We start from the raw sequence: 24,872 nt of genomic DNA on the forward strand, positions 1-24,872 counted from the left end.
TGTTTTCCACTTTTGAATTATCTTTCTTACTGCAGTGTATTTACATAATTGTAAGACCTGCTAAGGGCTGGATTATTATTATGTCCTGATACATAAAAATGTAAAATTGAAAGACTGTGTTTTGTACATTTGTTTGCATTTATCTTTCTGTGATTCTATAGTAGTAAACAGTAATTTATTTCATTTTTGAAGAGAAAATTGAGTATTTAGGATGGCAGGTTGAGGTTCTTTTGAAAAAGAATAGCTAAAACATGCAGGTGGACTAATTCGTTTTTGGTTTGTGAACTTGGTTCTGTATTTTAAAGTGTGGACTTTGATTGCGAACTAGTTCATTTTATTCTGCGTGGTCCGAAGTTTCCCATTTGCGCAGATGCAAAGCATAAGAACAACAAAAGCAGCATAAGCTAAATAAATGATTTATTGTACAAAAGAAAAATGACAGTAAATAAACAACAAAAGGCAAAAATAATTGAACAGTTACTCATATGCACAACCATAGAACTACAAACGTGGGGTGATTTTTCTTTTTCTTTAACTACACAAAGAACAGAGGAATGAAGAGGGAAAGAGAGAAAAACATTAGAAGCGGTGAACCTGTCCAAAACATCATAAATGTCAACATTTGGGTTGGTATTTACATTTCTTACTCTCATATAATTATATGGAAAAAAAACCCCTCTTACATATACCAGTATACAAAGACTAAAATTCAAAATGTAACTTCTCAACAGCGTTAACCATAGTTAATATTTTGACCACGCGTTACCAGAACTGGTACCATCAGTCACTCTGTCAATAACTCAATCTGAACCTGAGAGCAAGGAGACCCTGTGGTTTTCATCTGTTTTTGGAAGGTTGGGGTGGGGGTGGGGATGTTCTTATGAGTAAAAGTTTCTGATAAACTGATAGCAAATTTTTAGGCTAACGTGAGGTAGACAGACTTTGAAATGCATTGTATTTAATATTAATAAATAAAAATGGACCAGCTTTTTCTTTTTTCTTTTAACCCAACCACTGCCCCTAAACCAACTTTTTTTTCCCTCCCTTTGAAATTTTCTAGCATATTCCTGCAATTACAAAAGTTACAGCACACAACATGTCATTCTCTACTTTGGCTAACAGTCCCTGGGTACTCCTCCCATTCTTACATGGGTGCTTTCACTTAAAACACACACAAAGGCAAAAGCAAACAAACAAAACCAAAAAATATAAAATCCCCCCCCCCCAAAACTTCTACGTAAGACACTCGACTCTTTTTTTTTTTTTTTACGTCAAAAGAATGAAGTCTCTCTAATGCGGTGACAGGTTAAAGTTGATGGGCGGGCCTTTTCCAGTTAAAGCATTCTACAGTCATTGATCCAGACACTTATTATGCACAAGACTTATCAGCCAAAGCGGGCGTGGAGGCCTTTCAGGCCGCTGCTACAGTACATCCAGGTTCAAGATTTGATAGAGATCTGTGAGTGTATGGACAGGCCCCCGCTTCAGACAAAGTCAGGAAAGTGTGATGGCATCCAAAAGAAGTGATAACCTCGCTAGTTTATGGTTCATCACCAGAAGCTTGAATAGTTTATTTTTTTTAACCTATACTGTACAAGCTCTCTTGTGCTTGGTAAAACACAACACTTACCTCCTCACGCCATGAACGTCCCATAGTGCAAAATTTATTGTTGGTAAGGTAGAGTGCCCCCAAAAAAGGTTTTTGTACCCCTTTCTTTTTTAATATATACATATATCATTTATATATAATGTCAGAAGGCTCTTCCTTTATCCAACAGCATAGTGCTTTCGTTTATAACAAAAGGATATCTTTGCTTTGATACCCAGGAGACAAAGACAAGCTTCAAGCATACTAATTCTACTCTGCGTTCAAGCACTAACAAATACTTTTTTTTCCCATTATGACAGCGATGATACAGTTGAGGATGATGTGGATGGGGGCATTTCAAAATGCAGTCAAATATGTTTTCGAAGCTGAAATCAGTGGTTGAGTTAAATTATCTTTTTTTTTTGTTTATTTTCTTTGCTGTAAATCATAAAAGCTAAAATGTCTTAGTACATTACTGCACTTTTGCATTTGTATTTTTATCCATTCTGAAACTAGCAAAAAAAAAAAAATGAAGAAGCATGAACTGGTGTGTCAGGAGTAATGCATCTACCACAAACACTGCACAAAAAGAAATGTAAACTTAAAGTGATAAAACTGTAATCGTGGGTTGTGTTAATTTCAGCTCAATTATTCACTTAGGACATAGTGAACATTGAGTCTTTTATTTCAGGGTATGCATTTTGTTGTTTTGTTACTTTTTTTTATTACATATTCAGTCCCGAGCCTCTTCAAGTTATAAAACAGTGCATTTAACTCTCTGTTTTAAACATTTACTGCAAAAGCTGAACGTGATTTTCCTTTGTTGGATAAATTAAAAACAAAACAAAACAAAAAAACCCGCAAAGCCAACCCTCTTCCTCCTCCCCAAAACAGTACTGAATAACTTGGTGCATCTGGATTTCAGTTTTTCTTTAGACTTCAGTGTGCAAGGTAAACTCTTTTTTGCCAAATGGTTAACAGCAATACTGAGTTTATGTATCTGTCTTTAAAGGTGGAGCTGAACTAGTAAAGTTAGGTCCATAGATTTTTGGACTAAGATGGTTTTTAGATTTTTGCCCCTTTACACCACTGCAGTGGATTTTAAATAAAACAAGCAAAATGTGATTGAAGTTCAGGATATTAATTAATTGTTTAGGAATTCATTAATTTTTATCATAGTTCTCATACCCATAGTTTCTATAGCTTTCAAAGGCTCAAAAGTAATTGGACAATTTACGGACTGCAGGTTTTAGATGTGTCCTTGATCCAACTTAAATGGCTAAATTACCTCCTCAACATGTCTTGAAGTTCTCCAGAGGCCTGCTAATGAACTGACCATTAGATTCAGGTGTGTTGACCCAGGGTGAGCCCTAAAACCTGTAGGACACCAGCTCTTGAGGCCTGGAGTTCCCCATCACTGCAGTAGAGCATGCATCTCGTGTGAAATACAAAAGTAAATGTAGAGGGTAGCTTTTACTGTAGACTGCATTTTAGTATTCAACTATTCAAACAATAGTTCAATTCAAAAATTCAACTATTAAAACAATTCTTATATTTAAAGTATAATAATTTACGCAGTTAATTTTAAACCACTGAAAATGGGGAACTATATATGAAAATAGCTCCTAAACAGTTAACGCCATACTTTTGTTAAACCCCTTAAATTAAGGCTGAACTTGAATCACATCCTAAGGGTTTGATTTGAAAGCCTCTCTCATTACAGAGGCCAAATTACATATTACATAACATGTCCATCTGTATAACCCTTTCTTAATATTTAATTACAAAAATCTAAAAACAAACAAACAAAACAAATCAAAGTTGCTGTGAAGAGATTTTGGAGATACTTGAAAATGTCAAAATCAGGTAATACACATTAAAAGAGGGTGCAGTTTTATTTTCTTTGTTTGTTAGTTTTTTTCTCTCTTTTTTGGATATCTCTAATATTCTTAGGAAGATTTTGGATTTCATCTAATGGTACGTCCAGAAGTTAAACCTATTCACATCGTGTTTGTTTTTGTTTCTGAGCTTTTGTTAAAGTGATGGATTGCAAAATAATTTTGATAATGCCCCTTTGAGAACATTTTTATCACACTGGAAGTAAACGTATTTGTGGAATGAAGTATTTGCGAACTCACCTCAAAACTGGAATTGCTCTTAAAAGTGTAAATACTCCTGTCTCCTGTCGATTCAATCCACTAACCTGGATATTTCACAAAGATGTCGTTAAAAAAATATTTTAAAAACCCACAAAACTAACATATATCCTATAGCGCCTCATTTACCACTTTCGAAAGCTGCTCCACAAGTACAGCCTCTTTAAATCATTCATAATGTATGGTATTTCCATCACTCAGTTCTGTTTTGATTCTTATTTCATTCATAACTTTTTTGTACAGTTAGAATCAGTTTAATTACTGGACAAATGGAAACCCAGTGGAATGCTTTTGTGGCTGAGCAGAAGTGAAATCTGGTGCCGAGGAGTGGGTTCTGGTGCCAGGGGAGAGCTCAAAAAGGGTTTCAGGTGGTTTAATGTGGGCTTTACACAAATGTGCTTCCTCCAGCAGCCTAAGAGCAGCCACATCGATCCACCACCATCCCTGGAATCTTGCCGTGAATGATCTGCTGCTTGTCATTGAAGTAGAGCATGTTAATGGGAGACATCTTGGTTGGGGTGCAGCAGGGCCCTGCGGAGCCTCGCGGGTTTGCATGCTGCACCAGGTGGGTGTGCGGGTATTTCTGCATGAACATGTACTCGCACTGGCCAGAGCAGTAGTTCGCTTTGTAGCGTTTAGGGGCAATGATCCAATCCCAGCCGAACGCCTCAAAGTCCACAGTTAGAGGGTAGCGACAGCAGCGAGACTCAGTGGAGTGCTCATCGCAGTCCAGGCCGAGGTTTCTCCGAGAACGTTTGGTTGTCTCAAGAACCTTCACCTCCAGAAACGGCTGCTGGAATCAGGGGGAGGAGGGGCAGGACAAAAAGAAAGAGGTGGTTATAAGAGAACAACAGCAGAGACATGACAGCAAAGGAAAATACAATACACTGACAATTGGCTAATGCAAACATTTAGATAACATCAGTTATTTTCAACATTTTGGTCTGAGAATTTAGTGTGTATCATATGTGTTTCTTTTAAACTCTTACATTTTGGTGGTATAATGAGTCAAGGAAATAAAATGTTCCAGTAACAGGGCATACTAACCACTAGACACTGGTAAAGCAGACTTGGATTTGTCAGATTTCAAGATGACAGATGGTTGATGATCCATAAGGCCTTTCACATAGAATGCAAGAACCCTAGAAGCGATGGTTTGCCAGTGTTGAAAAAAGCAGAACACAATATGCCAGCTAAGGTCAAGCTTCACCTTGTAATGTAGATTTGTGTAACCAATAGATATGCAGAATGACAAGAAGCGGGCCCATACTGACATTTCCGTGTGGTTTTCGCTGTTGCAAGTAAAAACCACATTACCTTGTCAACCATGTTGGATATGTGATAATGTAGGGTAAAATGAATAGAGCACCAGTCAATCAGGAACAGAGAATCGTCCATGGAAACCACCAGTCATTGGTGTTGACAAAAGGTTCGCTGTGATTGCTTTGATAGCTAGCATATAGTTGCCATCATACTTTGAATGGAAGTGAAGGGCTTACAAAAACTGTCCAGCTACTGTACAACTTCTTGTGAAATCGTAAAAAGTGTGACACTATCAGAAATAAAGAAGTTTTGCCTTCAAAGAAAAAGTTGATGATTGTGGCTTTAGCCATCAACTGCCAGCAACAATTCACAATTGGTTGGAGAATGCTCATTTTACCTTCGCAACTGGTGGTTGCAGGTACTGTAAAACCAACTCTAGCCCTGTGTGACTGGGGGTTAGTGCTATTAACTGTTTTAACTCATCTCAGTCAGTCTAGCTGGACAGCAACCAACTCTTATAACCTATTACCATACAGCAATGATAACTGATATTTCCAGTATACTTCTAAATGAATCATATCTATTTTTTTTTTTTATTTTAATTTTTTTCATGTGAATGGAGAATGTTTTTGCATTATATATACTTCTCTTGGGCAGTATTGTTAGAAGATATAGTATACATTTTTAATGCTATGCAGATGACACCCAGCTTTATCTATACATGAAGGCAGATGACATACACCAATTAGTTAAACTACAGACATGTCTTAAAGACATATAGACCTGGATGACCTCTAATTTCCTGCTTTTACATTCTGATAAAAATGATTAAAAAAATTCTCCCTTAGTTCCACATAATGCACGGAGCATTTCTTCTACACTCTGAATTTAATAATGTAATCATTAGTAATAATTTCAAACTCCAGCTCTCTACTGTGTATATCTTTTGTCCTGTCTTTCTACCCACACCCCCAAACAGTTGCACCAGATGGCTCCCCCTCCCTGAGCCCGGTTTTGCTGGAGGTTTCGTCCTGTTAAGACCAAGTTTTTCTTTCTCACTGTTATCAAGTGTTTGCTCATAGGCAGTTATCTGATTGTTGGGATTTTCTATGTATTATTGCGGGACTTTTGTCTTATAGCGCCTTGAGGGAACATTTTTTGTGATGCGGTGCTATATAAACAAAAACTGAAGTGAAGTGAATGGAGCTAATTAAAGGTTAGCATAATAATTTATTCACAGGAATTGCACCATTCATCAACTGGATTCTTACAATCAACCAAATCTTTCTTTCTTCAGCTCTGATTAGAACATTTTATCCATCCACACGTCATTTTTGTGCAGTGCATATTCAACCACACAAAGAAAACCACACTTTGGGAAGTCGTTACGCCTGTCTGCTATTTGTGATGAAACAGTTTACTTCTGTTCTAGTTTATTTCCTCTATTTATTTGTGGGAATTAAACAAAATTAAACAACAAAGCAGTGTTTTAATCAGCATCCTTGGACGTCTGTTTCTGGAACAAGCCTGACTAACCGTTTCTCCCTTCTTCCAATCTTTGCACTAGGCTAAACTGCAGCAGCTTCATATTCTCAATACTGTAAATATTATAATCAAACTTTGGTAATAAAAAAGAACTTATTTTCTAAAATCCTGAACTATTTCTTTATTATCTTGAACTGAGAACAAATAAAGAGTCTGACATAGACAGGCAGGGTGCTGCAGGCAGAGAATCGGCCCACCCTTACTTGCTTAATCTTCTGTTTCACTCTAAAAGGATTTATAATCTAAAACATCTATATTACAAATAAGATTTAAAGCCACTGACTGAGATCAGAATCTCATCACTGGTTCAACTGATGCATTTTTCAACCTAAGGTGTCGCCTCCTGCTGCCCTTTAGAGAGAGTGCAGCTTCAGATTTGTAAGCTATGGCCAAGATTTCATACATGTCTGTAAATGTTGAATGAATATTATTATCTTTACCTGCACAATATATATGTCCAAAACCTTCGCAAGCATCTCACCTCATGCACGGGAGGGGGCAGTCAGTGCATTTTAAATAAAGACACCAATAATCACACCAACTCAATCCACCACAAAATGGATTCAGTGAGTTAAGTACTGAATAGTAGTAGTTATTTGCAGAGGTGGCAAAAGTACAGACATTTTGTACTTAAGTAGAAGTACAGACTATCAGTACTAAAATGAAAATGAGTAAGGAAGAGGTTAAAGTGTGATTCAGCATGTGGAGGAACCCTAAAATCAGTTCTAATGGCTCACCATCGGGAAGGGGACTCATGACTCTCAATCATTTCTATTGAGAGCTCTATTAGATTTTCTTAATGTACAGACTGTTTTCAGCTGATCTTGTCTGCTACTGCTCTGAGTTTTACTGCTTCTTGTGGATTTACACAACTGAATTGAACCAGATGTAAGCAGATGATTCATGAGTTGTCCTGGCTTATTTCCATCCTCTACAATGACAGTACACTGTTTGTCTTTATGGATCTTAACATCATCAGCTTAATGTCAAATTCATCTCTGCTACACTTGATGTAACCTAACGCTGACAATGAGCACCACAGCCACTGTGCACCAGTTACACACACTGTTCTTTACTTTGAACCCACCAGAGTACAGCAAACTAATCTGTTTATCCTGCAGTAAACTGCTGATTTTTTTCATGCAACCTTTAAATGACACAGTTAGTCTGCATTGCAGCAGGTCTCACAATTTGAAAAAACATAATGACACATGTGCAGACCCAACACCTATTTTAAAAACACTAGGACAACCACCGAGCAGTCCTTACTTTTAAATATAACCTCTCTTTCTTCATCTCTGAGTGAAGTTAGCTCTTTTTTTTCTCTCCCTGCAAAATACAGCAGCTGGACAAACTGGACACAAACAGTTTAACCCCTGATTATAACACATGGTTTTACCTCTTTTGTCTCTTTTTATGCGACATCCTCTAGTGATTAATAGACTAACAGGACTGCTTTTCATGTGTTACTGTTAAGGCTCAAATTGGTTTGATGTTCTAAGGCTCGCAGTGACATGAAATAATAATTTCCCTCAAATCTGTCAAAAGCAAAAGTAATGAGTCTGTTTTGCAAATGTAAGGAGTAAAAGTACAGATACTTGTTTGAAAATGTACGGAGTAATAGTAAAAATATCTACACAAGTAAAGCACAGATACCCCAAAATTCTACTTAAGCACAGTAACGAAGTATTTGCACTTTGTTATAGCAGCATGATGAGCATTAAAAGAGTTACAAATGTAGCCTAAATATCACAGAATAAATAACAGATATATCATAAAATCCTTGATAAAGATGAGTACTGTATACATACAGTGATGACTTACTGTCAATTGTCAAAATGTCATACTGTCTTACTGAGGCACTTTAATGATTGTTACTAGTAACATCTGTGCTAAAATAAGCAATTGATATCTGAAATAAAAGTCTAGTAATTGTACAAATAGCATTCAAGTAGTATTTATTCAAGTCCCTGTACCACAGTTGCAGATTCTGTAAGCTTTGTGCCATGTCAGGTGCTCAATTCATCTAACAAACCATATGGGCTCTTGACTCTATCGTAAATGAAACATTTACAATGCTGTGACATATGGTTTATAACTCCATCATTAATATTCATGTGGTGATCTGGACATCTGTGTGCAAAGGATCTGATGGGAAAGTAGAAATCTCTGATACCTCTAAATAATGTAAGAGCAAATATATTTTCTCTACAAAGACTTTGATCCACTTTAACGAAACATAATGGATTTCATAGCACTTCGCTCACACGGCAAGCATTTTCAGCCCCTAACTCTTTTTCTACTGAACTTTGAGTACAAAGAATACAAAGAAACCACACTTGTAAGTAAAAAAAGAAAAGAAAAAGAATTAAATTCAATAGTCATTTTATAATTAACTAAAATGTATGAATTAATTTGTCAGCTTTGAATAGGAAACACAACTTTCCATTTGAGCACTGACTCCATGGGCTTTGAGAGAAACTGGTCTATTCAAACATCGATAGCTGACTCTGTACGCTTGGTTTGATTCATGACCCAAGAGGTCATCTGCAGGCTACCATAACCTTGACCTTTGGGCAGAGGCGAGCACATCAAATATTTTACTCCATCATGTTTGTTTTACAAAGCCTTCTTCTCCTCACAGTGATTCCAGCTGGGCTCGAGCACACTGAAAAGAGGAAATAAGCTGAAAGGCTGTTGGGGTGAGACCATGTCAGCCTGGCCTTTAGGGCTTTTGTTGTAGAAAAAAGACCCAGAGGATCAGGAAGAAGCAGAGTTTGACTCTTTCATGTCTTTCTTGTTGTGTTTTGTTTAATTTTTGCACACTTGCATGTCTTTTTGATCTTTTCCTTTTTCTTGGGTTACCAAGAATAATATAGCACACTGCTGTGTGCTCAGAAGGCAGCGATTTATTGTCCAAGACACCAGAGCTGACCCCTGATACGTGTTGTGAAGAGCTGACCCAAATAATCACTTGGTAAATATTTGGTGTTGCTTAACCAGGATAAGTGGCCTACATAATCCAACAGGGATGTTGTAACTGTCAGTTGCAGTAACTCTGGGATTGCTAACTAGACTAATGGTTCATGAGTTTTCCTTTGAGGTTTAAGGTTGAAGCAGCTCCATCCATTACATCAGAGGTTTAGCATTGAAAAAAGTGAAGCATACTTGCAGTGTAGAAAAAAATCCCAAGTATTCAAAGGAACACTGGGTAAAAATTTGTCTTAATTACTTAAAGTTTTCACATTTTCCCCAAGGTGAACCATTGCAAATAAACATGTTTTCATCCTAGCAGGATCATTTTTAAATGGAGTAGTCCTTTAACTGGCATTGTTATCTTTAAGAAAGTGAAAAAGGAAAGATTTCTACCTAAAACTAAAGGAATAAAAATCAGATTTTCTGAAAAGTATTTTGCGTATCATTAGACGTCATTAGAGTTTATTGATATCCATAATGCTGACGGCCGATCTGAAACAGCTGTGTTCGAGTGGTCATGGCTGTTTTCAGAACCCAGATTTACCAGTATAGATATGATTTCGATACAGTTTGAAATCATACAGAAAATATGTATGGGAACTCAGGAGTAAAGCATCAAAGGCCTTCAGCAGTTCACTGCGATGTTATGACTGCATGGCGAGGATTTTCTGTTTGATTTAAAATTAATGCAGGTTTACAAAAAAACAACAACCAAAAACCGTTCTACCCGCTGCAGAGCGGTTGCAGATATTTCTTAATGTAAGGAGGTATATCCAAGGTCCGGTAGTTTTGTGTTGTTTTGGGTTTTTTTTGGCATTTTGGATTTATTTGTGTTTTGCTGCTTAAAGTTTTTGCCGCATGTTTTGGTGTTTCTTTCATTAAAGTAATGCTGAGCTTTAGTTGTACTGTAATGTTTGAGCTCAGGTTGCTGTTTAGTTGTTCTAGAGTTTTAGAGCCTATTAAAATCAGGCTTTACTATTAATAAAGTTACAAAATATAATTACCTATCACTGTCTCACTGTCGTCAGCCCAGTTTTTCTAGATTTTAGCATTATACAGTACTTGCTTAGACACCCCTGTGTTTTCTTCCTATCTCATTATTGTATATTTTAAAATATGCTTGTCATTTTTTTGTCTCTGTGATACCACATGTTTTTTATTTTATTTTATTTTATTTTATTTTATTTTACAGTCTGCTCAGGATGTTTATCCTGATGTTGTACTTGATGTTAATCTGATATTAGGAAACAATATTACAATATATGTAAAACCTGGAAGGGGATCATTAAAAAACACAGTATAGCTGTAGTGGCTCCTCACTAGCGACTGCTATATTTTGTGTATAAATTTTACTCTACGTGCTTCAAAGAGTTTATTGTAGAAGTAAAAATATGTGGAGAGACAGAAATGATGCACAGGATTACTGCCTTCCAGCTTTTTCTTTCACTTTTTTGTTTGATTATTAATACCAACTTATCGACTAATAATATGATCTTCTAATTGCCTTCTTTGAATAAAATCTGAATTTGCATGTGCACAAAGTGATTTCCCTCCCCATCCCAGGGACAGGTCTGAGGGTCCTTACCAGTCCCTCCTCCCCAGGTCGCAGTGAGGTAACTGCCAGGTCATTGCCGCTCTCGTCAAAGGCGTTGATGTCGATCCCCCAGTTAGTGTGGGGCTGTTTGAACCAGTTCTGCAGCACGTGCTTAAAGTCAATACTTTGCCAGTGGCCGACCCTGGAGTTGAGCTCTATCTTCAGGGAGCGGATGCGTATGTGGCGGCTGCCCTGCTCTGTGACTGGCTTTAGTCGCAGGATCTGCAGGTAGACGGTGGAGGTCTGCTGCAACGGTCGCAGATACACCCACAGCTGGGCCTTCAGCACCTTGGTGAACATCAGTTTGGGGCTGAACTTGAAGAAGCAGCAGCTGGGCTTTCCATTCACCTGCACCAGAGGCTCCGCTGTGAAACAGAGGAGAGTCAGATTTATAGAAGCACACGTGGACAGTTGTTTCACCAGCATTAAGAGTGTTTGTATTTTAATCTAAATGCAAAAAAGTACTCATATTTATTCTGGTTTTCCACCTCTAATCGCATGTTTTTTTTTTCATCATTATCTTTTCTAAAACAACAGACAAATAAATGAATTAAGTAGTAGCAATTTAATGGTCAGTGTTTTGGATGTACAAATGCAAAATCGCCATCATCATCAAAAGGACAACCCAGCACGCTCTGTTCATATGCTGCTAATAAACAAAAGGCATCCCTCCAACTGAGTCATGTGAGGTCTTTAGAAGATAACAAAGAATTAATTAATTAGGAGAATCTGCAGCATCACTCTGCAGCTTTCTTTCTCTACTGTTTCAGAACAGCTTTCATGAATACTCAGAGGAAAACAGAAGCTTCAGTAAAAGTGGGATTTTCTCCTCTCTAATATAAAAAGAAACAGTGCATTATGAAGGCATTAGAAAGCACATATGCACTACTTCATGCTTTGTAATGGATCATAAAGCCAACGACTGTGATAGGCCTGCATGGCACAAATAAACAGAAGCACTGAATTAGTTAAAAAGGGTTGCACTCTTGAAAGGATACTTCTTATTCTAGATGTAATAGTTTGTATGTTCTTTGGGGAAAACTATAGTTACTATGTTAGATTGTAAACACCTGGAAAAGTGCCCATAATTTACAGAAACAGTGTGATCTAAACCGAGGGAGATACCTGGTGTTCATTTTACAGCATGACAATGTTAAAAAACAAAACAAAACCCCCCTAACATTCATTTTAATAAAAGCAGCATGTCTGTAGTAAACTGACAGCCATCCTCAGCCTGTCTGCTTGAAGGCTGTCAGTTATCTATTCAGTTACATGTGTGATTACATTAAGGTTGGAAAACAGATACATTTGCATATTAAAACAAGAATCTGTAATGGTGGCCAGTGGACAGATGGTAACCTTAGATTCCCCTGGGTCACTCATAATGAAATGGCCTACCCCTGCATTTAACTAGCAAAACTAAAAACATTTCAAGGTTTCTTTTTTCCCCCTAGCGGGTCCCTTTCTTACAAATGTATTTGGGGTCTGGATTAAGGGTTATGTCACAGAACACAAGGCGTCCCCTTAAAGAGCCAGATTTATTCCTGTCATGATCTCGGGCGGGCTCTGGTGTTTTGGTGATTTGCACCACATGTCAGATCTGCACATGGTCATTTACATAGACCTCCATCTGATATAATGACGCGTCCATCCATTGAATTCGTTCATTCATTTCCATGTAAAGCATTCATTTACTAAGGGAAATTTATTCTGTATTTATTTGGCATAATAATGTGCCGAGAGTACAATAGAATATTTAAACTGTCCGTTATCTCCGAGCAAATCGGACAAATTAAAACTACAGATTCTGCACTTTTAGGAGTTGCAGTTGTCCATCTTTTTAAAAAAGAAAAAAAAAACTGTATCAACTTGTCAATCATTGCTAAATCTGAGGTTGCTCGGGCAACCTGCTTCCTGGGTCAAAAGGTTATTTAGAACCTCAGCCTAGTTAAGAAATGGGATCAGGGGTCAAACCTGTCAGCCTCTTTACATCTCAGGGGTGCTGGGGAGGGGCAGCTCTAACAGCCAGATTGAGTTTGAAGGTCAAGGTCAACCCTTTGGTAATAGTAATATGTCTTTCTTCACGTCACGCCTTTTCACCAGAGAATCGTTGGAAACCTCAGGCGCACACATAACAACGCTGAATCACTTTGTTGTTGTTTTGATTAGGGTGGAAATTCTGCAGCCAATAGTGAATTGTTTATCAAACCAGGAGAGGACACTGCAATTTAATTATGGGCATGCATTGAGGGATAAGAATTCACTGAGGTACAAATGGACTGTCCATTAGAAGAGTCCAAGGCAAGCATTGAATAAGGGCCAAGTTAGGGACAGACGTGGTCCTTCAGCCTGTATTTCCAAGTCATTAGTGAGTGTAAATTATACAGTGTCTCACGCTGGACAAACAATGTTCCTTTTGGGGGGTTGCTGGGGTCACAGCAATTAACGTGGGTGGTGTTGTGTTTGCTCATCAGCACAAAACTGGTAATGAATTATTCTGCAAATTTGCTTGTGATTAATACTTTTTGTTGTTTTGAATCACTGCAGATGAGGACGCGAATACACCAGCACTTCCTTTGCAAACACATTTCATCGCCTTTGTGAGAAAAAAAAAAATCCAACAAATGCTGAGGGGATGAAATGGTCAGTTTCTCAAGCAGAGTAATCCGAGAAGCAGGGCCTGCACGCCGTGATCCAGCGAGGACCCCGGTTATTAAACACACATGCACAACATATGAGCTACGTCATGTTAAACAATGACTGCATTGATAGGTGAAATCAATTTGTGCCTTTATGGATCCTGTTAGTGCACAAGTCAGAGGAAAACCATGGAGGATGAATGCCTGCAGCTTAATTACACCCCACGCCTTGCCAGAGTGTTCCACGTGTGCAAAACGAGCAGGTCTAGCTTGTAAAGATCCAGAAAAAAAGCGGTGGGACATTTAATCCTTCCACCTGAAGTAACCGCTGTTGAAAAGCTTATAATTTTATGGCGAGACTGTTTTTATGGCTTAATTTCCTGCGCAATTTAAACAGGTATAAGCTCTGTGTTTTAACACTGACTTCAATAATGAAGTCAAGATAAGAAGTCTGATTATGCGTCCAGCACCACCTACTGGAGCACAAACACCTCTCTCGTCAGCTAAACTGAAGATGAAAAGTAGAAACTAATTACTTTACAGTAAGAGCACTCATCTCATTTTACTCAAACTGAAATCCAAATTAAAGACGGAAAGAAAGAGACTGTGTTTTTGCAAAGGAAACCAGGTTTGTTTGATTTTCCTCCTCGTGTTTCCTGCCTGCTTCATTATTATAGCACTTTATTTCCCTGTGGTATAATTGCAGCATATGTAGCGCATGGATTTTACTGCCAACACGCAGCGGGCCTGCAGGTGAGCCTATCAAACATCTGGTGGACTCCCTGGGTACCTGTGTTCCATGGCTAGCCTCCTATACATGCATGTAAGAGGAGCCTTATAGAATATAAGGGTTTATTCAGCATGCCATCTGTCAGTTTTAATACAGTCCTCGCCCATTTAAATGCTTTTAATAAGTGAACACAGCGACGTTCCTGAGGGAGGGATGAGAACTGAGCCGGGTAAGCTGTTGAAAACAGATGGAGAGGGAAAGTTAGGGTGTAGTTATACAATGAATAAGTAATATGAGACCAAGGAATGCACCTAGAACAATAGATTTTATACATACACACACACACACACACACACACACACACACACACATATATATATATATATATATATATATATATATATATATATATATATATATACTGGAGTGTGACAGGAAACAGATAAAACAAGAAGACTTTTACAAAGGTTTCTACTGTTTTGTTGTGGCAACCTGTCCACTCAGTCACATACACAGTATGCCTCAATGTGAACTTATCTGTTATATATCTTAAATTTATTTTTTTAAATCTGTCAAAAATGTTCCTTGTCAAATAAAGCAAAGAAACAACTCTTTTAATAGTGAATAACCACATAGTTTGACCAAAGTTCATAAACTGTTTATATCCTTTCCTAACTTGCATTGGAAATTGCAATGACACCTAGCTGTGCAGCAGATTACACCAATCAGGTGGAAGTACACGGCTCAGATGTGGTGGTGAGAGAAATGGTCACCTATTGTTAATGTCCACATGGATAATGCATAATAGTATGACCCTAGATAGGAGTTTCATTTGCATATATATCTATATTTTCTTTTCTTAATGGGAAATGCAAATGTGCCATTTTGTAGTGAGTGTGTGTTTGGGAGCCTTCGTGTTGAATAAATGTGACTCTAGGGTATCCCTGCGCACCTCGGCATATTAATCATCGTGACACGTTCACGACCCTTCTAATAAGACAGGGGCCACAGTGCACCCCCTCAAACATCCCATCCCACCCCAGCCCCGCTCCCTCTTTGTTTCTCGGCCAGTCCCAGGGGAAAGGAGAGGGTGGTGGGGGAGGCCGAGCTCGAGCTGAGGATGGAGGATGTGTGTGCGTACTTGTGTGTGTGTATGTGTGTAAAGTTAGACCCCCTCATTCAGAAGCCCTTCCCGGGGACAACGGCAGGCACAAGACTCCTATTAGGACTGAGCACAGTAGCCCCCCAGGAGCAACAAAAGACACCTCCTAATGCACCCTGTTCTAGCTCAGTGAACACACACACATGGAAACACGCAGCCACACATAAATGCACAACATACACCAGCTCCAAACCAACTGCCCTCAGCAAACACAGTAAAACTCATTGTTTTTTTTTGAGTTTCACATGTTTGTAGCGAAGGGGAGCGGCTGCTGGGCAGAAGGATGGGGAGAGCGAGTGTGCATTGAGAACAGCAATAAAGTGGACAGCTGGACAGCACGGAGCACGCCCGGTTCTCACTGCTTGTGTTTGTGTGCAGCCACACATACATGCAGGACATTAAAGCCACAGGACAATGTTCTGCTTTGTTAAATGCAAAACTTTTCTCATGCGTTACACAAGCAAGTAGAGGGCTTTAATTGACTCAAAGGCATTTTTTAAAAATTGCTATCAGACTTAAGTGAGAATGAACACTAAAATATCAGATGATTATTTAGTTTAATAGACACAGAGCCATAAAATAATAAAAATAAATGAATTTACAGGTATTAAATTCCCCCAATGTGTTGTTATCATTTCTATATAACAACACATTTAACTTCCAAGGAAATTCAGAGCAAATTTTCCTAATTGAGCTAAAATGACCCAAAGAGCAAAAAACAAAACCAAACAAAAAACTTTTCTGTGAAACTTTAGCCAACCTTTTTTTTTTAAAAAACTACCAATCACAAGTACTCACACAGCGCTATTTTAGACCTTTAACTTCCTGCTTATTAATGTTTCACATTATTCACATAAAACAAAACAAAACACTGAGATGTTGAGAGTGTGCTTCGGCTCAAACCTTTCACTGCAGCTACCCCAAAAATATGTCAGTCAGGTGGATATTCATCAGGTTTACGGACATTATTATCTCAAAACAATCTGAAATTTCTTGTTTAAGATTACTGTTTAAGAGTTCTTCAGCAGGGATGTATCACTGAACTACACGATGGAGCGGAAAGGATAAAATCACCTGTGAAGTACTTAGAGATTTTTTTTTTTTTTTTTAGGATTTATTGTCTAAATCTCCCTGCTACAAGTGATACCACATGCTACAGCCATAGTATAACTACAGCCTAGCGTATTCTGGTTGTTGCTTCTCAATGAAATTAAGTGTAGCAATATTTTTCATTTTTAAAACCATTGCATAAAACTTTTCCAAATTGCCCCATATATCTGGATAGCTAGAAATAACCGTGACACAGAAAGTTGCTGGAAAGAAAAACAAAACAGAGAATGACACTAATGCAGATCCATGAAACCAGAGCTGGAACCAGGTCCAGCTCTAAGCTTGGTTTGGCTTGTCTAGACCAGGCTACTTCATGTAATAGGTGGTGCTTTCTCTCTGACAAAAACAGGCATAAAACGAGAACCATACATTAGTAGGTTATGCATTTGGTGTTAAACTCTTCACAGTTAGAGGCCTACTTTAGTGCTCTATATATTTCTTGACTTGGACAGGAAGGTGCACAGGTGGTCTAACACTTAGTGTTTGAGGTGAAAATTTTAGAAAGCCACTAAAAATGATCTTTTCATCTGACTGAGATTTTATTTTGGCACGTATATTTCTGTCATGCAGACTGTTTGCCAAATCTGCTCAAATTTGATTGGTCAACACTCTTTGGACTACAAGCAGACTACAAACAGACACCAGAAATCTTCCACTGCAAAGCCTGCAAAATACAGATATTAGCTTAGATATTAGAGATTATTTTTCTGATAGTAGACAAATACATTATTCGTAGTTATTGTCAATGTTACTCTTTTCATTCCAATGCACCTGACATGCTGTGAGAAAACGAGACGTAGCATCAGTTTGTGATGCACTTACAGCTCAGTTTGATGGGAAATTAAACCACTGCATCAAAATGTATGTTTATATTTGAAAAACCGTCCTCAGAAAATGTGGATTCTGAAAATGTTCACCTGAGCCATAGATGATATTTAAAAGCAAAGCAAACCTGAAAACATGAGCACAAATGAAAACACACACTTTGCCCCACTCTGTTAATAACGGAAAATATAATTTTTGCTGTTTAGAAAACAAATGATGCACATCTCTCAGTTTTTGTGCAATCATTTAATCTACAATCATTACATATTGTTATTTAAAGATTATAGCGAATATATACTATACTAATACTATAGCAGAAAGAAATACCTATGAACAATAATAATATTATAATGAATTTTTAAAATAATATTAATGACTGATTTCTCAGAAACGTTCATACTTTCCAAAGCCGTCCAGTGGGGTGAACTGGACTCTTACATGCCAGTTCAAGCCCTGAAGCCCTGAGATCTACAGTACATCACTATGCACCAGTACATCCACCATTCAAACCCAACAACACCAGTTTTAATCTCCATTTACAATAATCTTAATCATTCACCCAAAACAAATTATGAAACATTTTGTGTTGCTTCCAATTTTTTCTTTGGTTGGCAATGTTTAACAGTTAACAAAAATAAAAATAAATAGCTACAAGTTACAATCTGTCAGCAGCTTCCCACCCTTCAACCAACAACATGTAATTGTTGCTGGATTACATAACAAAGCCAGGGCTACTGCTGCAAGGAATCGAGGTGAAAATTCATCAAATTTTCAGCCATTGGCTCAGATTTATTATGTCACTTTAGATGCCTGCTGAAATAATGAAATCACGTTTCATAATTATGCAGACGACATCCTCATTTATCTTTTATCTTATGTGAATGCACAGACAAAGCCATTCAAACTTTTAGCAGCTATTACACAAGCAAACTCTCACTGACCTCTTTTGAATTTCTACACTAAGTGTCTTGTGAATTTTTAAAAACTATGTGAAGTCTTTTAGAATTGAAATCAAATGTTTCATATAAATATGTTACACAATCAAACACGCACTGACCGATCAGCAGCTCCGGCAGCTTGAAATATGAATCACCTTTGTTCTTAAAACTCATCCCTCCTTAGCTGCTTCCCCTTACACATTTATGTCAACTGTTTAAACAAAATGCAAACACTTCTGCCTGCAAGTTCGAACTCACTAAGCTACTGAGAAAAATCCCTGAGGCCACCCAAATCTGTCAGAGCCTGAGCCAAGAGTTTTCTCTAAAAGGCAAAGTCAGTGTGGCCAGATTGTGCCAAACCTCCCTTGAGGAAGCTTTTCCCCTCTTTTCCTCAGTTATAATCAACATAATATGGCCATAGTTCCCTTTATGAGCTTCTCTTTATCCATTTCTGCTGTATATTATATAAATCAAACTTGGCCCTCGTCCCTAAAGAAATTACTCAAACCATGCATTTTCACAACTTCCATAATGAATGTCCCCGGGTGATGTGGGTATGGTGAGGAGAAATACAACCACAGGTGATAAACACGGTACGAAGCTGCTCTCTTTTGCCGCAGAAAAGAGGCTGATTAAATTTTCATGTAGATAATAATGAGGTAATCCACTGTTAATTGTGCCTCTTTCCAACATACTGGCTCCCTCGTGGGATCCAACGTTGCGCCCACGCAGCATTTCGTTTGCTTAAATGCCTTAGATTTAATGGACTCTTCCATAAACTGATCCTCAGCACCTCCTCACACATCACCACACAGAGCCTGAACACATTCATCAACAATAATCCCCTCAATGATCTCCGTTTTATCTTTTCACTCCCCTTTTCCTCCTCCTCCCTTGCGTCCCTATATAGGCCTTAATTACTGGTCCAAAGTAATTATTTCGTTTATTAGTGGAACGTAACATCTGTTTCAGGTCTTTTTAATTGTACCTATAAAACCCTTCCATTATTTCTGTCCCTTTAGGATAGGATTGGGCTGCTTGTTGCTCCCTGTGGACTTGCTCTCTTCTTCCCTCCACCTCCCCACCAGAGCCACAGCATGAGCCACGGTGCACCTATCTCCAGCTCCCTCTCTGAAACTCTTTAAAGAAGCAACAAGGAACTCAGCAGCGATACACACACCAGCTGAAAAAGCAGCAGGAGGAAATATTTATGTGCAGTAGTGTCTTCAAACATGGATTAATGTGGTCTTACATCCATTCTTCTTGTATTATTGATGAAGGTGGTATATTTCCAAATGCCAGGGGGAAAAAGCCAGCTGCAGGGACTGGTACACAGGAGCGTGGGAATAGAGAAAGGAGGGTGGAAGGAGTGAGATTCCTGAGGTCCTGGGGAAATTTTGTTCCCGTATTAATAGACTTTGGTCCCTTTGAAATTTTATTAGCCATAAAGTTGACGGTACGTTGTGCAATTTCTACAGTCGTACGGACGTGTCTTAAGTTTTTACTCCTTCTTAAACAAACCGCTCATGCCTCAGCGCCCAAACAATTCAAACACCAAAGTTTATCTTTCCCTGAACTGATGCCAGCAACTACACAAGGAGAACAGGTGTCATCGTCAAACTGAGACTATATCTATAAAAACCTCACATAGTCATCAACTTCCAGCAAACACTGACCAGTGAGTTGAAGACAGTCCGGCTGCTGGTGCTCTGTCCTTTTAGCGCTCTCCCTCTTAATTTTTATGGTTCCTGCACCTTCAGGAAATGACCCTTTTATAGGGTCAACACTATAAAAGACTTGTTTGTGTGTGTGTGTGTGTGTGTGTGTGTGTGTGTGTGTGTGTGTGTGTGTGTGTGTGTGTGTGTGTGTGTGTGTGTGTGTGGTGGGGGGATAAGTGTTCAAGTTACTACCGGTTCGTCTTTGCTGCCAAAGAAAGAGACCTGATGAGGTTAATAGTCTCCTCTTCCAATATATCACATAGCTGTGAACTCTGTGACCCTTTTTGTCAATAGGAGAACTTTTCTCTGGAGTGTGTGTGTGACTGTGTGAGTAGGTGTGTGTGGGCACCCTGTGTGTCTACACAAGCGTGCACATGTGGAAAATGGCACATGCATACCTCGACATGCGTGTGGATGTCTCTCTTTAATCGAGAGTTGTGTAAACCGATGCTCATGCTGGCTGAATGTAGTTCACCTGAATAGGATTACATAATGATGCCAGTATAAAATGGCATAATGTAGGCCTCTACTATTTACTGAACAAAATGTGGGGATAAAATAGTTTAAAAGTGAAAGTGCTATTTAAGGATGCATTCAATGTGGTGGTCTTGAGTTCTTCTAAACCTTAAGTACTCGTCCCACTAATGGTTTAAGTGTTTTGCTGCAAACTGCCAGTCATTTCTCACATTTTGGACACACTAATATATCCATAAGCTGAAAAAAAGACTCTTTGCAGCAAAGAAAAGACATTCACTAAATCTAAAGAATGACTAGCAGTACAATAACTTTCTTGTGGCCTTTAAGTCTATTGCAGTAAATGAAGTGCAGTAACTGTCTGAGCAATTACTGTAATGCTTCTTCTGGTGTTTTCTACTGGCTGGCAGAAGTCATAAAGTGTGGCAAATTAGCATTAAGGCATACAGAAGAAGAAAAGGGGAGAAAAAAAAGAAAGAGGTTGCCGGTGGCGGAGGAAGGTCTGGACTGAAGGTTTTTTGGACAGGTGACAAATGAGAGACTAGTGGGGTCAAATCCTCACCCCACCTCGGGCAAAACAAACCAAGCCCCAAAATACACACAATTAGACACATAAATCAACAAATAGGAACACAAATAGAGCAGCTCACACGTAGATACACATGCATGCATTTGTTAATAAAAATTCTCTGACACGCTGATCAAAGCCGAGTCACTTTTTCTGTGAGGGAAACAAGCGGAACGGTTTACCTAAACAGCACGCTGTACAGAGGGGAGATGTTTCAGTACATAAAGTGCCGCACTATGATATAAATAGATGTACTTTTCCATGAAATTTCATAGTAATTACAGACCAGGAAGCATGGACCCTCTCAACCCCCACTGCGGCACCCACGTACCTTGAGTGAATACTAAGAAGCAACTCTGGCACAGGTCCAGTTCAGTATGTACTGTGTGAACCCCCGTGGCCTAATCAAAGGCAGTGTGCACGACCGTGAAAGGGTGATTGGGTTCGAGGTGCACAGGGAATAGTGTTTGAAGTCTTCCTTCTATCAGAGAGACAGAAAAGGGCACTTTTAATCCTGTGGGATCACTAAGGCGCCACAGGCAAAGGAGATGCGCTCATTCTCTCAATTCTTCCATGAGTACCGGGGGGGAAAAAAGAGGAAGGAGAGAGGGGGCTAACAGGGAAGAAGGTGGAGGCGGGCATGAGGGGGAATACAGAGAGAGAGAGAGAGACTGAGCTGATGATAAAAAAAACAGTAGCTGACGTAAAGAGATGAGGCAAACAGATGAGAGAGAAAGTGCTGCTCCCTAACATGACAGATTCAGCAGTAATGTCAATCATTAGCTTCGCTGTGGGGCCGTCAGAAATGCGCAATAAGCTCACACAATGCCTTTTTCTGGCTTGATGAGATATCAAATCCCTTTGCACTGTGTGTGTGTGTGTGTGTGTGTGTGTGTGTGTGTGTGTGCGCGCGCGCATTAGAAAGAGAATATGTATGCGTGTGAGGTAGTGCAGAGGATGGAAACCGGGGGTAAAAATATAATTTGAAGTCACTGTGTTTCCCAGAACGAACACTGAGTGTGTCAGCAATGCAGTCGAATGTGAGATTTCTTAATCAGCCAATCAGAGAGGTAACAATAACAAACCAAATACACTCTACATGTGTTTGTGAGCAGGTAACAAAAGGGAAAACAAAGGCCACACTCACGTATTTATGAACTGTTGCTTATATTAAGCAGTTTGAAATCAAATCAAATCTTTCACCTGCGGTAAGACATCATCTGTGCACTGATATCCTTTTTATGAGTTACAACAATCAACGCAAACAGAAAACTTGAAGGATGTCTGAGGTTCAAAATAATGTGAATAATGTGAGAACTAAACAGCACATATGGCCTCCTCTAACTTGCATTGAAATAGAGCAATTCAATAGCTGACATTTGAGTTAATGTTTTTTTGTTTTTATAATGACAAAGACAGGTGGTGCTTTCCATTACAGGTGAGTGGCAGTAAACACACACACACATATATAGGTCTTTGTTCAACCAGGGAGTGAAAAAAAAGGATTATTTGCAGAGTGTTTCATCCGCCTTGTGCAGAATATATTACGTGTGTAAATGTTGTTGAACCCGGCGCTTCACCACGAAAAGGTCACACACTCCCCTCGACCCTAAGTGATTCTCTGTCTTTGTGTACTCTTGGTGAAAAAAAAAAACGAGCTGCGCCTATAAACTTCGCATTTAAAAGGCAAGTGCGGCCGAGGGGGGCCGCTGCATGAGGCGAACAATAGCAGCTTTTTGGACACACTTTTTCTCACTGCGATGAACAGCAGGGGAACCGGTAGAGCCTCCTATAAAAGAGCGATAGAGCACAGCTGCCAGGGTTCAAAAGTAATTTTATAAAATGTCTCAGAGGGGGCCTGCCTGTGGTTTATCTGTGGATTTATGGGAAACAATGGGAGGGCGAGCAAATTGTTAGAGGGCCTCGAGATGTGATAACTCCAGAATTTAAGGCCTTTATGCAAAGGAAGACATTAAAGGATAAAGTGATGCAACTGCCAGCCAAATGCTGCATTATCATTAATAATGCACTTGACATTCAAACGGCTCTGCCATGCCTCGTCTTCTTAAAACGTTATGGGAGAAATGGAGAGTTTAAACGTGACAGCTAGGAGTCCAGCAGCTAAATATTAAACACTCAGCTTCATCATCATCATCATCATCATCGTCATGAAGACAAAAGTCAATCAAGCCATATTGGCGCTGTCCGTTCAGAGTGATGAGGTTCTTTGTGCTACCAGTTATTGATTTATCAGTTTCACACATTATCCCCTCTTTTTGACAGCTGTCTAATTTTACCAGTTAGTTTCCTTTAATCTCAATCACTAAGAGTAGGTTAGGTCACTGACTGTCCCCGCAGCAGGCCTGAGCCACTTGAACCTATCCTGCTCCGCAATTACGCGCATGACGCATTTGGAGACAATATCATTGTTAGGTTGTAAACTATTACTCACGCTCAGAGGCCATAGTAATCACGGACTCCGTGGTGGCGTGATACTCATCCTCCTCCATAAACTCATCCTGGGACGAAGCATCTCCCTGGAAGTCGTGATGGTCCAGAAGCTGCTGGAGCGGGGGCGCCTTGGGCAGCAGCTGATTGACCACCTCCCGGCTGATGTTGGGCGCCTGCTTCAGACGCAATTTGCTCAGGATCTGGGACTTGATGGTCTCCAGTCTCAGCACTTTGCTTTGCTCCCTCCAAACACAAGCGGAACACTCGTGAGAACCGGCGTCCTCGTCCAGCAGAGATAGCCCGGCATCCGTGGGCGTCTCGCTGGCAGGAGGCAGCAGCAGATTGGGCTCATCGCTCCCCGACTGTCCCAAGGAGATGAGCACCATCAAGCACAGTAAGAAGTTGTACCTCGGCATGACGATGCGTGGACAACAGAAAACGCAACTTTTCCTCCCCTTCCTTAGCTTGTTTTTTACGCACTTTATTCCGTTAGATCCCGTCTCTCGAATCTGCGCCGCTCCTCGTCTTAGCCTACAAACGGCAAAGAATAAGTGACATGCATCTAATCCAATACGATCACCCCGAAGTTTCTCTTTTTGTAATATTCTTTCTTTTTCTTTTTTTCTTCTTTTAACAAAAAAAGTGCGCGCAGAGGGTGTCGGTACAAGCTCCTTTGATTGAAAGTTAAATGCCTGGTGAATGCATAGCCTGCTCACGTGCAGTATAAGCTAATTGTTGATTTCTGTACAATTTTAGTCCACTGAGGTGTGAGTGTGTGCAGAGGTGTCACTGAAAAATGTGCAAGTACGGTCAAAAAGGCGCTCTTTATATATCTCAGCTGCCCGATGTCGTAATCCGCCTCCATTGGCTAAGATTGCAACAAAAGGCTTTTAGGTCTGTCACCAAGTCAAGAGGGACAGAGGAAGGGAGGGTGTGCGCACCGTTAAGAGAGTATAAATGTTTTTACAGTGCACAAACAATGTCTCCCATTAGAGATAACCTATAGCCCAATTAGGTTATTAGGATGATGGCAAACTGCTCACTACGCATGTTTTTGTTTTTGTTTTTTTAAATAGGTTAAGTGTTCAATGGTGCCAATTTAAAAATAAAAACCAAAAACAAAAAAGCTAAATGG

General features: G+C 39.3%; 1 protein-coding gene across 2 annotated transcripts; it reads right to left on the minus strand.

The window, feature by feature from the left end:
- Positions 1-418: 418 nt before the first annotated feature.
- gdf11 (growth differentiation factor 11) lies at positions 419-24,665 on the minus strand. 2 transcript variants are annotated; one of them, XM_006784337.3, is made up of 3 exons: positions 23,739-24,665; positions 11,114-11,487; positions 419-4,534 (listed from the first exon to the last, which is right to left on the minus strand). In XM_006784337.3, exons 1-3 carry the CDS (start codon positions 24,151-24,153, stop codon positions 4,157-4,159), a joined length of 1,167 nt encoding a protein of 388 aa, XP_006784400.1. In that variant the 5' UTR covers positions 24,154-24,665; the 3' UTR covers positions 419-4,156. The 2 variants fall into 2 exon arrangements, with proteins under 2 accessions (XP_006784400.1, XP_035760907.1); XM_035905014.2 differs by having other exon boundaries at positions 419-4,537.
- Positions 24,666-24,872: the final 207 nt, after the last annotated feature.

Source organism: Neolamprologus brichardi, chromosome 5 (genome assembly GCF_056152115.1).
Source record: "Neolamprologus brichardi isolate AB-2024 chromosome 5, ASM5615211v1, whole genome shotgun sequence".
Lineage (NCBI taxonomy): Eukaryota > Metazoa > Chordata > Actinopteri > Cichliformes > Cichlidae > Neolamprologus > Neolamprologus brichardi.

Bases quoted from the DNA above. Each gene is read 5' to 3' on its own strand.
- gdf11 (XM_035905014.2), bottom strand. From the start codon at position 24,153: ATGCCGAGGTACAACTTCTTACTGTGCTTGATGGTGCTCATCTCCTTG. The intron at 11,488-23,738 runs GTGAGTAATAGT...TCTGTTTCACAG, and splicing joins GATTACTATGGCCTCTGAGC to CGGAGCCTCTGGTGCAGGTG. The intron at 4,538-11,113 runs GTAAGGACCCTC...CCCTGATTCCAG, and splicing joins GACCTGGGGAGGAGGGACTG to CAGCCGTTTCTGGAGGTGAA.